This window comes from Alligator mississippiensis, chromosome 10 (assembly GCF_030867095.1).
Source record: "Alligator mississippiensis isolate rAllMis1 chromosome 10, rAllMis1, whole genome shotgun sequence".
Taxonomy (NCBI): Eukaryota; Metazoa; Chordata; order Crocodylia; family Alligatoridae; genus Alligator; species Alligator mississippiensis.
This window is the reverse complement of record NC_081833.1, coordinates 75,204,857-75,219,999: the sequence shown is the minus strand read 5'-3', so window position 1 is coordinate 75,219,999 and position 15,143 is coordinate 75,204,857. Positions and strand designations below refer to the sequence as shown.

The following is a 15,143-nucleotide window of genomic DNA, read 5'->3' as shown; positions in this document are numbered from 1 at the left end:
TGCCACGGTCACTTCTGCAGCATAACCTGGACTGTCCATGTCCTGCCATGCAGCTTTTCCAGGTGTCTGGGTAGAGTCCTCCACCATAGCCAGGTCTTGCCTTCTGGATGCTTGTTTAGCTGCCCCAAAATGCCTCATTTATGTCCTTGTTCCGAGCTGGTTACAGCCGTCTCCTGGCCTTTTGTCTCTTGTATCTCTACCTTTCAATGAGCGTTTCCTAAACTTCAGGAAAGACTACACATAATCTTAATATAATACAACACCTCTGTTTTCCTCCCTTGTCTGCCCTTCCTGAAGGAACTCTACCTTCCATATCAATTATTTCAGCCCTGCCTGTGATACCTATTATAACAGCAAGTCATAATACAACAGGTGTTACTCTCATGTTCATCCATCTGAGGAATCCAGCCCCCAAACAGGCTGTCCGTGCATCACGTGTCCCAAACACGGATCATCTAGCAGAGGACAACAGGGTCCAATAGTCATATTTGGACTCAGGCCACCTGTGCATCACGTGTCCCAAACATGGATCTAGCAGAGGACCGCAGGGCCCAATATTCATATCCAGACTAGGTCAGAAGGCCACAACTGAGTTACAGCATACAGCAGAATGGTACAAAAGGCGGCAGTCCCCTGCCCAAAAGTGCCAATAGCAGCAAGACATGAGCCATGAGAAAGGCATCCTCCTCCTCCTCACACTGGAGGCATAGAGAGGTGACACAACCTGCCCTAGTCACAGAGGGGTTCCCTTGGCACAGCTCTCTCCTAGGCGGCTATGGGAAGCAGGGCTGGTGTAAAAAAGTGTGAGGCCACGCAGTTTAGGTCTTACCCTGTGGATTTGACATATCAGGCCAAAATTAGGTTAACTGAAAATCCTCTGAACTGTGCAAGGGTTATTAGATCTCAGAATTGGAAGGTAGTAAGTCAGGACCACAGAAGATCTTAACTGAGGGGCATTTTGCCTTTCTAGAGCGTCCCCCGCCTCTCACAAACAGCCTGCAAGGGATTCCCTTAAAAAACGCACAAGTCACCGACTACAGGCACTATAAGCATCCGATTTCTGCCTCCACTTGAGTTCCTGATCAAGGCTCACATTCCCTCAATGCAAGGTTGTCGGTTGTAGCCGTGTTGGTCTAAGGGAACTGGCAGGCAAGGTTCTTTGGGTAGATGTGATATATTTTGCTGGACCAACTCAATAGTTGGAAAAAAGATCTTTGCAAGCTTTCGGGCGCAAACACCCTTCTTCAGGCATTGGGAGACGGCTGCCGTGATTTGTTTTCAATGCAACTGCTTGCTCATGAAGTTGGGAAGAAGCAAAGCCAACCGCATACACCCGTCACCTAGTTTCACATGGTTCTTCCTGGATTACATTCCTGGGACAGGGTTTTTTCTTCCCCTGAGGCAGGAAAAGAAACCCACACCGAAAGCCTGGGTTTTGCATGTGCTTCAGTCTGACTCAATGATGAACATGCACCCACTCTACTGTCAAGAGGGAAATGCGATGCTTCGATGAGGGCTTTTCTAGCTAGCCTTTCCGCAAGAACAACCTGCATACTCACCTGCAGCATCACGTAATAAACTTGCTCACCTCTGTACCATCAGCGGACGATGGTGCAACTACTGACATCTTGCAGCAAAATACTAGAGTTGGTACTTCAAACAAACCTGTTCAGTCTGTATTTGCTTAATAGCTACATTTCAACTGCACAATTAAAAAGCTTTCATTTAAAGAGAGACTTTTGAGGCAAAGCCCACAGGATCTTCTTCCTGCTGAGTCTTCAGCTGGGTTTGTAGGCATGCATAGAGAGGCCACGTAGTGGAAAGAGTCATCTACTTGGTGCTCTTGGCTCAGTCCAGATAGATAATTAATACCAATTGGGAACACTCTTGCATGACCTGGGGAGAGGCCAGGACAGGGCAGCTCAGCAGATCTTTCCCACTGCTAATTGTTTTGCAAATCTCACAAGTCACTTGTGGAAAAAAAAAGAAACATGCCACAACTGACTGGCTTGCAATTCTGACCATGGCTTTCACTAAAAGGACGCAGACCGGACTTGGCTCTGGAAGCGAAAGGAGGCAATTGCTCTGCAGATCAGCACTGAGCCCAGCTTACTCTGCTCCGATCAAAGAAACCACCCCAAGGACTTGAAGCATGTCACTTTATTTCAGCAGGAAATTAAAAGGGGAAATCTGGCCTCATGCCCCAAGTTTGCCTCATAATGTATTTATGCAAATTATTACAAAGCATTTCTAATCTTAGCCGGAAAATCATCCCGACAGAGAAAGTGCCTGCTTCCTTCCTTCCCTTCCCCCAGCACAGGTAACACATATCTTATCACCCAACAATAGCTGGTGACTCAACTCGGCTGCAGGCCTACTGTTCTGAAGCGTGGCTACATTTTAATTTTTGAAAGAGGGAAGTCCGCCTCTATTAAAGGATTTTTTTCTAGCAGGAAAGTAAACTTTGCAAGTGTCATTGACATCAGCACAAGTTCTGTAGCAATGCAACATGGAATTTTACAGCAGGAAATGAAGTTAAGGAACTTCAGGAAACCAGCGGTCAAACCCCGCTCTTCAGGTACGGAAGTTTAGCAAAAAAATCCCCCCAAAAACAAATTTGATGCACTGCTTGTATGTGTTACCCTAGGTTTTATATCTAAAACAGTAATGGGGATTAGGTGCTTTAAAATCCTGTGGGTTGTTTTGGCAGCTACTCTTTTTTTTTTTTTTTGCAAACCAAACTGCATCCAGATGATCTGAAAATCCTCATCCTTGAAGTGCTAACACTTCTGACTTGGGGAACATGACTGCCAAGATGAACAAGGAGATGTTTCAGTCCAAAGCAGAGCGAAGTCGAGTCACAGCTGGAAGGTTTTCTTCCAAACCACAGGGGACCGACTTCAAAATGAAGGGAAGCAGCTGCTTTCGTTCTGGAGTATCTGACTCTCTTCCCAAGGACCAGATACCTATACCCAGGAGCCGGAATGTGCCTGGAGGACTGGACGTTTGACGCCTTAGATTAAAAGCCTGAGCTATGGGGGTACAAGGGCACAGTTACTCCGCCTCATTCTTTACAGTCATTTCATGAGAGCCGGCAAAAGGAATCTTTCTAGCAAGTCCAGCTTTTAAACAGCTACCAAGACAAAAATGTATTCCCTGAGATCTACCCTTAGTCACGCAAGCCAGAGGCAGAGCCCCCCTTTACACACACACAAGGGCTTTGCTTTTTACTGTGCAAGCAGAGGGCAAGCCTGTACGAGCAGCAAGCCTTTAAAGGTATGCTTTTTACTAAAGCTACTCGAGATGAGCGGGGGCTCATCGCATCATTTATGTAATATAGTAAAATCCTGTTACCAGCTACGGTTAAATCCTTTTGCTGTATTTAAGATAATGCTTGCTGTTAACATACAGTCATTGGGGGGGGGACTAAAGACAAACAGCTAAACAGATGTGGCTAATCAAGCTTTATCAGGAGCTAATTAGAAGAGCATTATCAACAGTAATCAAAGACCATTAGAAAAAAAAAAAAATTAGCAATTCTTACAAAAAACCAGCTTTGCCAGTTTGCAAGAGCCGACATCTCTGGGTCCTGAATCACCGTCTGTTTGGATGCTGCTCCTCCCTTCCGGGATCAGCCCTGTTCACACGCTCTCCAGACACTAGGTAAACCAGGTACGTCGCAGGAAGGTTTAAATGTGCAATTCCACTGTTCCGGAACGTGCCTAATAAAATACCATGAAAGTCACTTCCCTTTGGTGTCCCAACTAGCCCCCAATTGTGTTAACTGGATCGCAGAATTTCCTCCTTGGAGAAAGCACAAATCTTGTATTTGCCTCATTGGATCTGGATCTTCACAACGTTCCCCGACTGCAAGCTGCATGCTGACTGCATGCCACGGTTGGATAAGGGTGTACAATGCTTCCCATTTTATTAACCGGTCACAACAGAATTTATGGAGTTTAAGTCCCTATGTGAACTTACTTTTCTTTAAGGGAGTCACCACAACAGCCAATGCTGTCCACTCCTTCCCCAGCAGACCTCTGACTTCCTGCCTTATCTTTTGCAGCCCTTGAGTTAATACTTTCTCCCTGTCTCACTGCCCCTTCCTGGCAGATGTTGACCTTTGTCTTGATTGCACACACCTTTGTCATCTCACACCTGGATGACAGCTGAGCAAGGTACGTGAGCACAAAGCCATCAAGGAGAACAATTCAGAGAGAAGAGTGTTTGAACCCATCTCTGAGCCAAGTGGGCTACCGTGAGCTCATCAAATGTATTCTCTGCCCTCCTGGCTGTCCTTTCTGCTCTCCAAAGCAGGCTCTCACAGACCAGTGGTTTTCGACCTGTGGTCTGCACACTATGCCTAGGGTGGTCCACGAAAGATGGTTATGATCAATCAAAGGTATGTGAATACCCACACTTATAATTCAAAGGGGTCCGCATCTCCATTTGAAGTTTTTTAGGAGTCCACAAATGAAAAAAGGTTGAAAACCACTGCTACAGCACATCAAATCAAGTTTGGAAGGTTTCCCAAAACATCCAAGAGATCAACCAAAGCTCTAGGATAGGGTCCCTAGCTAATGGGACACACTTCCTCAGTAATGAAGGATCACAGACCTCTCCACCCTCTCCGAACAGGCAACTCAACCCTTGGGGAAGGAGCACTCAATGCCTATAGCCGACCAGTACTGCTTTGCTCTTCCTTGAGAGCATTTCTCTGTTGTCTTGCACCCAATACACTGACAGCAAGCTCTTTGGGACAGAGACTGCCTTTCTGTTCGGTGCCTGTAAGCACTTAGCACAAAGGGGTCCTGTTTCACAAGAGGAGAGCTCCCAGGTGCTAGGATAATGCAACAAAGGAATGAATTGCTCAGCAGATCAGCTGTGTTGCTAAATCCCACTGAGATCTGTCAGGACTGCGGCAGGATGGAGAACCTATAAAGATCAGTCAGAAGAGTGGAGCATTTCAGAGAATCATACACAGCTAGGGCTGGAAAGGACTTCAGATCACATCTAGTCCAATCCCCTGCTCAAAGCAGGACCAGCCCCAACTATATCACCCCAGCCAAGGCTTTGTCCAGCCGAGTCTTAAAACCCTCCAAGGATGGAGAGTCCATAACCTCTCTAGGTAGCCTGTTCCAGTGTTTTACGACCCTCCTAGCGAGACAGTTCACTTAATATCTAACCTAAACTTTTCTTGCTGCAACATCTGCCCTGTGCCTTAGCTGGTAGGAGGGCAAATATAAAAGATACTCCAAGAAACGGGCAGAACTGCAGTGGAGTGGCCGCACTGGAGAAACCTTCACAAACAGTCGAATGAGTTTCACAGAACTCCTCTGATCCCCACCAAATGCTTTACATAACAGCGAGATACGCGGCAGTCCAAAGGCCAAGAGGGCACAAAGCTGGCGTTCTGCACCCAGCAAACACTCTGGCAGCCTCGGGCCTCCTTTCGAGATGGAGAATGCTGATCAAGTAATGGAGTTATCCCTCTCTCCGGTCACCAGAGCCGGTCCTCGCTCGTTTGGCGCTCAGTGCCTGGACTGCCTAAGGGAGAAGGTGGGACTGTGCCAGCACTGCAGACTCAGACTAATGTTTTGGAGGACTATTCCTCTTGCAAGCTGGGAATGGGAGAGGGGAGTGTAAATACATTTTTGAACCCATCCGCATTTAAAGCCTATATTAGAGGAGCCTGTCGAGTAGCCTCTCCTTGGAAAGGAAAAGAAAAAGGTTACAGCCAGCATCACGTGCGGGGAAGACTGTTGCAAAGAGGTCCCCCTTCGGTTCTGAGGGGATTTCTAGTCCTCAGACCAAGCTACAATTTCCTGTCCCAGCAGAACTGAATGATTATTTTATAATGTCCTTGATTCTTCAACTCGTCTTTCAACCTCCCAGTTACAGCCTACTTGTAGGCTTCTGGAGGGGGGTGGGGGGGGAGAAGAGTTGGAGACTTCTGTGTTAGTGCACTCGTTGAATTTACTTCCAACTACAGCTGCCCTGGGTACACCTGTGGCACTGATCCTTAATCAACAGCTGTTTAATACCTCCTGGCACAATTGCTGAAACTCTTAGTTTACAAAGGCCTTCTAAGGGGTCCACGAAAGGGGTCGGTCTCAAACGGGCTAAAAAGGATGGCTGTTCACATCCCAACTGAAAACACCGATCGTAAAATGTACTGTGGCTGTGCGTGGAATGCTACCCAGCCACCGGTTGCATCAGGAAGTGCGTGCTCGCTTGGAACAACACCACCGCTTCACATCATGCAGCCACGTGACACAGGGAAGTACTGGATGTCATGAGCCAAGAGCCACAGAAAGGCTGGAATTGCCAGCCATTGGGATCTGACAATTAGGGAAAGCACATGAGGCTATAAATAGACTTCAAGAGGTCAGCATGACTTCCACTAGCCTGCAGGCTCCTCCCTGGTAAATATGAATCAAATTCAAAAGAGGTTACACATTAAACAGAATTAGCAAGAGGCTTATTTCTAGAAGGCTAACACGCTAACATAGAAGTCTTAGCTATAAATATAGTGCCAAGTTACTGAGAGAGAAGAAGGCAGGGAGTTGGCGAGTCCCTGGAGGGTCACCATGTGACGCCGGGTGAAGCTTGAATGGCTCCTGGCACGGAGACAATTTAGGAGGGACGCTGGGTCTGGAAAGGCAGAGCAAAGCCATGCTTTAGATGAGACAGCCGCAGGGAAGAGAAAGCATTGGGGGGACGGGCTGCTGCCCTCAAGGGAAAATTAGCCCTGTTGCTTCTCAGAGCCGGGCCTCTCCTTCTGGCAAGCAGGACTTAAAGGAATTGCTTTTCATTTACTTTTTCTGCTTCGCTGCATCTCACTGCTGACAATCCCCTCCCCTCACCCACGCAGTGCAGTGCACGTGGATGGATCGAGTGGGATTCTGACAACAGGACCTGGGGATCGGTCTTATTTTTAGATCAGATTTTCCTCAACAGGAGTATCATCTCCATTGGAAATAAAAAACATCCTCAAATAGCTGGACACTGCTAATGCACCTTTTACTCCACTCCGTCGTCGAGGCAGTGCTGGGCACTGTGAATGCGCTTCATCCGAGTGCTTGCTTCTTTTTCATTACTTTTACAATCTTGTCTCCAATGCTTGAAGGGTGCTTATGCCCGAAATCTTGCAAATAATTTGTTTTTGCAAAAATCTAGTTGGTCTAATAAAAGATAATCAATCGCCTCTACCACGAGGTCCAATTCCTTTTGCCTCTAGACCAATAACCTACAACGTGGATACTTGCCTCATTTGAGAGCACTTTTTTGTTTTAAAACTTCCATGTCACGTCCAATTGCAATTGCTCCACCGTAGCATAAAAAACCCACTTCACCCCCGACAGCACAGGTTTTATGTTTTTAAGCCACCTATAAAATAAAGCCAAAGTGAGCAGCTGCTCCTGGCTTCCTGCAGCACCTTCACTTGAACTTGCACACATTGCTTCTTGTACCAGCTAAGACTGGAGTGGATTTGAAATACTGGCTTTTCAACTAGTAGTTCTAGAAATAGCAGAATATCGAGCCAAAAAACAGCCAAACAGAGGAACTGTTCAGATGAGCAAGCGTTTTCCATCAGGTGAAAGCAAGGCCATGAAAAACAAGAATCTTCCCTCCCTGTGCTTATCACAGGCAGACCCCCATGCATGAAGTTTGGTTTAGACGTGCAAGATCCAGCTCTCAGATCACTGCACTCCTGTTTAGGGGAACGGGCTGAATTGCACCCATGGAGCACGTGTGATCTCAGAGAACTGGGAGATGAGGCAGCTCAGTCTCCTTTCCCCATTCAATCTACTGTCTCAGTCTTCAGACTGATACCAGTCATCACAGCTGGTGATATTTAGAGAAGCAAGTCAACTTGCATCACTTCAGCCACCGAACAAGGACAGGAATCAAGACCTGTCATCACTGAGCTGGTTTGAATGTGAACCTTAGCCGCAACTAAGATAACGGAGCTGCATGAATATCCCTTACTTAGAACAGAGCATTCAACTTGACAAATGCACCCAGGCTAGCACAGCCCTGGACCACTTCTTATGTGTTCGGGTGGGGAGAAGGATTCCAAATGAAACGTCTTCCTGTTAGAAAACAGGGTTTTATGAAAAAATCAAAATTTCCCAATCATGGGGAATCCAAGCCGAAGGTTTAAAGTCTAGGTCAGATGAACATTAATCCCTGCACCCACCTGAAGTACATGGGAATGCTAGTTCTCCCAGTCCTCTTCTCTATGATGGGACTAGTCCCAGAGCATCTTTCTAAGATGCAGTGTACTTCCTCATCCCCCCCACCTCTCCCTCCCATGGCCGAGAGGCACCAGAGTGACTCAGCCACCAAGAGAGTCTGCCACATCTCAAAAACGAATTAGTTCTGGGTTCTTCATGACCCGTATTTCCCCATGCTCCTTGGCCAGATTCCATCTCCTATTAATACCTCCTCATTTCTAAAGCCCAAGGTTTTTCTTCCAACCTCTGCATTCAGCAAGCAGCTTTGCCATCTCAAAATTTCCCCCCCAATTCCAGGCAAAAATAAAAAGATAAATAAAGATGGTGCAACAGCAGGATTTCCAATGTGCTGCAAATCCCATTTGTCAGTTAGCTTCAATATTTATATAGGGGTTTACAATTAATCCAGATGCACCCGGAAGTTACTGTGGGCACGTATTGCCTAACTGACCCTCAGGGAAGCAGAGGCATGGGAACCGCAGACCAGATCAGCTCTTTGCTCTACCTAGTCCACTATTCTGTCTCTATCTGTGACCAGCACTGGACATTTTGGAGGACGGTAAAAGGAGCCTGCCAGTCAGCAAGTCTGAATGACCTGCCCTACATGGAAATCTCATCCTCACTTAGTCAAAATTGTTTTAAGCCCTGAAGCCTGAGGCTCTATAGCCTCTCCAAGCCCCACTCACTTCTTAGCATTAGCTCACTATATAAATACCCAGTCCATCCTTGAATTTTGCCACCACAGCGACTTGCCAAATCCACAGAAGTCAGTACTGGGGACAGAGCTACAACTCGGGTGCCCTGCTTATGAGCCCTGCACTCAGACAGCTGGATTCCCAAGATGCACACATTAGCATCATGCTGGATTGTGCAGCTCGGAGCAGGCCAGACCCCTCACAGGAGCAAAGTAAAGACACGCAAAATCCTACAACAGGAAGCTTAACCTGTCTGCTCTACTCACAGCCAGCTGCTGCAAAGTCCCCCGAAACACTTGTTGCGTTTTAGCTCCACTTAGTGGCCAGCAAGCTTCATTTGAACTGCACATTCCCAGTGATCAGTGCAGCTGCACTGCTCCTCCTCAGAGCAGTATGGACCAGAATAGCATGGCTTCCTGCCCACTCACAGGGTGTTCTTTGCTTAATAACCCACCAGGTAGAAAGGCACAATAAGGGAGAGCCAAGCACATACCTTGGTAGCTGCGGTGACCGAGGTTTGGGCTTTTCTTTCTCCTTCTCCCGCTCCCTCTCTCTGTCCCGGTCGCGGTCCCGGTCGCGGTCCCGATGCTGCCTGTCCTTCTCGTCCCTCTTGATGCGCTCCCTCTCACGTTCCCACTCGTCTTTCCTCCGCTGGCGCTCCTTGTCGCGCTCCCGCTCGCGCTCCCTTTCTCGCTCCCGCTGCCGTCGCTCCCTCTCCCGCTCGCGCTCCCGTTCCCGCTCACGCTCGCGCTGTCTGTTCTCTCTTTCCCTTTCCCGCTCTCGCTCTCTTTCCTTGCAAAAAAAGAAAGAGACAGGGTGACATTTTTGTACCACTTCCGCGACTGCATTGCCTCCGATTTTAAAGTCTTGGATTAGACACCATTATCCCAGCTCCCCTAGTTACAACGTGACATTGGGAGGGGTGGGGAACGGAGCCTGTGTACCATGTTTCAGGATCAGCAAGAAGAACTGTAAGAACATGCAGCAATAGATTCACCCCCACTATAACTTCAAAGGCAACAGGCAACCAGGGTGAATCTGGTTCAACCTTCATCCCTTGAGAACCAACACCACCAGGTATGTGGCTGTTCAGAAATGTTTGTGAAAAGAGCCTCTGAGCACATTGCTAATCTGTCATATTATAATCATGAATTTTGCAAGCAATTACAAGAACTGATACTGCACCATAAAAAGCAGCATCAAAGACAGGCCACTATCTGAGCATCACTTCTGAGGAGTGCTACAACTATCAGTAAACAAATTAACTGCTCTCTTCTGCCACTGCAAATCTGAGTGTTCAGCAAAATTAGTCCTTTTAAGACACTGCTCTGGGACACTGCAACAAAGCCTTATTGCCTTTCCATGTGTCAAGGACCGTTTTCAATGGAATACTCCGCTTTCCCTCTTGCATGCAATAATACAACCCGAGGAGACTGTATCTGGTGCTCTCTAGAGACTACTGTTCTTCTTCCCACTGAATCAACCACCATAAGAGATTCCAAAACAAAATGTGCAACAAGTCTCAAATACCCATTTATCTCAGTGAAAGTCCACTAGTATACATGATGGCAGAGATGCCCACTCTAACACTCTCATATAGCCTGGTCTTCATTTAAAACCTTCCTTTGGTTCAACCTCCAAAACACTATGCACGTCAAATCAAATGTCTTAAAAAAAGACAGCTAACACCTGCTGCTGGGTGCAGCAGCGAGTTTTGCTTTATTGCAGAGAAAGACCATCAACTCATCAGGACAGGCTTGTATGACTGTCTTGTCTGGCACGCTGCACATTGCGAGTGCTCAAAAAGTCAAGACTGAATAATTGGAGGTACCAAACCATGATGCATACAAAGACAAGAGGGGGAGGCAAGAAACCAACAGATTTTGATATAACATACTAGAAATGAAGTTGAATGGACTTCTAAAGCAGCCAGAGGAGGAAAGTTTAGACAGGCGCATTACCTTACTTACTCTGTAGTTACGATATGGGTCAGGGTCTGTATACTGAACCCTGAAGTTCTCATATTGCCCACCACGCCAGAACCGTTCTATATCATAATCATAATACGGATCTGTATAGGGATCAAGCCTGCAATGACAAGCAGAGGAAAGTTAGATGGGTAAATCTCACCTGCACACTGCACTTACAATGAAGATACTACACAGTATAGATCAGGTGTGAATGCTCGCATACCAAGAGGGAAAACCCTGTTCAAGAGTACTCCCTGCCTAAAATGGCTTATTTGCTCTGCATCTTGGCAGGAGCACAGAAGTCTTCCTTTTAATCATTACAATAAAATTAAACTTTAGAACAGGCGCAAAAGTTGCAGTTCTGATGAAAAGGACACAAAGGAACTCCACAGGCCAAATTTAATCTATTCAACTGGGGTAAATCTGGAGAAATCTAGAGAAAATTTCTGGCCCATCTATTTGGACTTTTGTGCAGTTTCTTCTCAGTGCATGCATGTGGCTCCTATCAAGCACCCCATAGACATTAGAAGTAGAATAGACCTTAATCTTCTACTTTTGTGTCAGTGGGCTGAATACACAGCACTTGGGAATGAACAGGCATTTTTGCAGAGTTTTCTACTAGAGGATAAAAATGCAGTCCCTGACACCAATTTCCTAAATGACTGAGGTGATAAAGCAGATACTGGAACATGCAGTTTGGATTTTCCAACTGAAAAAGTATCATGTTCCACTGTGAACACATTCACATGCACTGCACACACGCGTAACTGTGGAGGTGTGCAGACGGATGATCTTTTGGGGTATGAGTCCAAAAGCCTCCAAAACCTCCCTTGTGAAAAGGTTTTTAATAACACTACTTAATGCAGTTTTTCAGCATGTGCCCAACAACAACTAATCCTTGCCAACCAGATGGAGCTGGGGGGGGGGTGGGGGGTGGGGGGGGGGTGTTATAACCACTTTACAGACAAGGAAAAGGGTATGGAGCTCCAGTAACTTCCAAGGCCACAGAAGGAGCTACTGGCAGAGCCAAGATTGGAAATCAAAGGCTCCTTTCTTCAGTATCCCACATGGAGGTAGGAAGAATAAGAGTATTTCCATTTAAAATAGACGTTCCAAGAAATCTAGAGGAGGATGAAATTCAACCGTCGTACTGAAAGCTACGGCAGCACATGGATTTCAGTACTTTTACATGGCTTAAGATTTCCACTTTTCTGTTTGACGTGATATTCAAGGCAACGGTGAAAGGACAAAGGTGATTCCTAGATGCCGAAGATTTAATAGAGGCATGAATTACCAGGACCATGCCGGTGACAAATGCAGTTCTAGGTCTTAGACCATTAGCAGGAATGGGTTCAGTGACTCTGGGTGTTCAAAACTGCAAACTACTGCAAGACAGAAGTTCTTGCTTTTCATTCCACCCTCAACCCCAAACTCCCTCATCCCTTCCTGTAATACCATTTTGTCTGTCTGTATAATTTCATTTGTGAAAACAGGCACCACTGCTGTGCCTTCTAAGTGTATTTAAGTAAGAAGCTAACTTCATTTAAAAACCTATTTTCCAAACTTAGTGGCATCCAGTCTAAAATCTGCAAACCACCCGTTATAGGGACAACCGTCTGTAGCCAAGGAAGTTATAAGTACAATGGAAGAAAACAGGGTATTTTGTTACAGATGGTACAGTACTGAAAGCAAAGACCTGCTTACCCATAGTTAACGTTTTCTTTGATGTCCGCCTCCCTATAGTTTTTCAAAAAAGAAAGAGGGATTTATGAACTATTTTGTCATCTCCATCTGCCACAAGACAAGCAATATCATTATCTGAAACACCAATGGTTAATATTTGCTGTGAGATGCCACTCATCTCGTACAATGAATAGAGGGTGAAAAATCAGATGTTTTTTCAACTTTAAAAATGACTGGCTTGACTATGAGTCTGCAGGTTATTTCCTATAGCATTCTCTTCCTGAGGACTCTGATGGTCCCCTTTTTAAACACTTGACTCATTTTAGTCTTTAGTACTTCTGCTTGGTTCCAGAAGTTAAGCACGCTCTATGTAAGGAGAGCTCAGCACCCACAAAACAGAGCTCTGACCTCAAGCAGAGTTTCTGGGCACTACAGCAATATAGAAAAATAAGTCACCCAAATGCTTATTTAGGAGAGGAGATGTATACTGTGTTAAGAACAGCAAAACTGTCAACCCAGACTTTGAATACATGACACTGTTACACATGAGGTACAGTCAACCTGCAAAATGTTAGCGAGAAAGCAAAAAGGTGCACTGGTAAGATTTTTCAGAGGATGAGAACAAGGCCCAGAGTGACCACTGTTAGCTTTTACTCTACAAGCAGAAATTTACAGAATTAGTTGCAGGACTTCTTCCCTGGTAAAATGGAGGAAAGGGTGTTCAGTTTGAGTCCTGAGCCAATCTAAGCTTAGGGAGCCAAGTTTAGCTTGCCTCTCTTCGGTTTCCATTTCTTTCCCAACTCAGACAAGGGACATTCAAAATAGCTGGAACCAAGGCTTGAAAATTCACTGCCCTATAGCGTGGAGAAATCTTTCCATGGCATGCATATATGCATGGTGGGGGTGTGGGGAGGTGGAGAAACAGGAGGCTCACCCATCAGCTCCTACAGAATGTAAGGAAATTTTTTTTTTTATAATTACATTACTCGTTTTTATAGCTACTAAAAATCCTCCCTTAAGTGATTACTTCCAGTTACCCAAGCAGGCTCAGACCAAGGTCTCCATCACTCCTGCTGGCTTCACTGCACACTTGGAGACTCAGGCTTCAGCTACTTCCCTTTGTATGGAGACCTACCCCTACAGGGAGTCTTAACTGTGAACAGGTTAAGCCTCTTGGCTAAAGTCCTAACAAGTGCTTTATCTAGGACCAGCAACACAGAGTGTGGTGCACACCTGAAGCCTGCCTGTGGCAAGAGAACTCCCCATGCTGCTGGCAGAACAACTCCATCCCTTGTGTGGACGCGGTTTCTACTGTCACCCCACAGCCAGTACCTTCTCAAGGTGCATTTTCCCTGCTGGTGGTACAGCTGCTGGAGCACAGCCACCAGAAGCATATAGGCATGCAGATGCTAGGAGGTGACACCTTCTCTGTGCCACCAGACCAGGTAAGTGTGGGTACAGCCTGAGGAACAGGGCTGAAACACTTGAAGGAAAAAACTGGTGTTAACCTGGAACTACTCAGAGGTGCCTCCAAAGGAACAGTGGAGCCAGGTTTTTTGGCTGTGGTGTTTCAGCTGCTGTCACACAAGCTAGTGTGATTCTCAGAGCTGTATGCACTGTACATCTTGAAGGAGAAATTCAGACCTGGCCATAGCACCAATGTGTTTGGATTTGATCAAGAGCACAGGCTGGGGTTACTTCCCACCCCTCCACTCCAAAAAGCAAGAGGGCAAGCACAAAGTGGGCTCTTACGCTGGATCTCGGACGTCTCTTGTGATGCGATAGTTCCAGTCCCGGAAAAATTCGTTCTCCTTGTCGAATTCCCGCTCATCCTCTCCAATGGTCACTGTAAACCGCTTCTCCTCAAAATCTGGCTCTTGTTCTTTTCTTATAGTTGCCTTTTTTAATACCTGCCACAATGCAAAGTATAAAAGCATGCTGAAGGAGGAGCATCAGGGCACAGAGAACAAGTGTTAGCATGCTGACAGCGCCACCCCACTCAGGAGGGACCTGCTCAAAGTAACCCTCCCTCTGCTGCTCAGTCCCCTAAAGATGCAGGATGTAGATGTTTTCCAGGATCAGGATATGTACACTTTATTATTTTGTGAGCTCAAATGATAGATCAGACAGGGAGACTGGTGCAATCACTGAAAAGCTCTTGGAAACTTAAACCAATGCCTCTGTAGATGAACACTGTGAGCTTTATGATGCAAGTACCACAGGGGGGCTTACGCAAGGGGAAGAGGGGCACGAAACTCACTGGACCTGCTCAGAAACAGGCAAATAGTTGGAGTGGGGGTTGGCTTTGGTAAGCCTTGAATTGTGCATGAGTTCTCTCTTCCAGCTGATGTTGATAGGGGTGGGAAAAAAAAAAAAATGTGTGCTGGATGCCAGCTCTTCATGGTCAGAAGACTGATGTGGGGTACAACATAAAGAGGACAGTTGGAGCAAAGGGCTTCCCCAAAAAACAAAGCAGAAAAAAAAAAATGTTCATGGCTTTCATCAACAGGAAAAATCTTGCACATTTCAAAACTAAAACAGACCCAAATGAGGCA

The 15,143-nt window shown here is 46.2% G+C and overlaps 1 protein-coding gene across 10 annotated transcripts in view; it reads right to left on the bottom strand.

Moving 5' to 3' along the window:
- The window catches only part of ZC3H18 (zinc finger CCCH-type containing 18), a 52,033-nt gene that overhangs the window by 18,881 nt on the left and 18,009 nt on the right, over window positions 1-15,143 (bottom strand). For 8 of the 10 annotated variants that reach the window (XM_059713936.1, XM_059713935.1, XM_059713937.1 and 5 more), the window contains exons 6-9: window positions 14,341-14,498; window positions 12,610-12,642; window positions 10,897-11,023; window positions 9,429-9,727 (exon numbers count right to left, since the gene is read on the bottom strand). In XM_059713936.1, coding sequence (XP_059569919.1) covers window positions 9,429-9,727; window positions 10,897-11,023; window positions 12,610-12,642; window positions 14,341-14,498 — 617 coding nt within the window. The remainder of the gene's footprint in view (window positions 1-9,428; window positions 9,728-10,896; window positions 11,024-12,609; window positions 12,643-14,340; window positions 14,499-15,143) is intronic. The other 2 variants (XM_059713939.1, XM_059713944.1) reach the window with 1 other exon arrangement.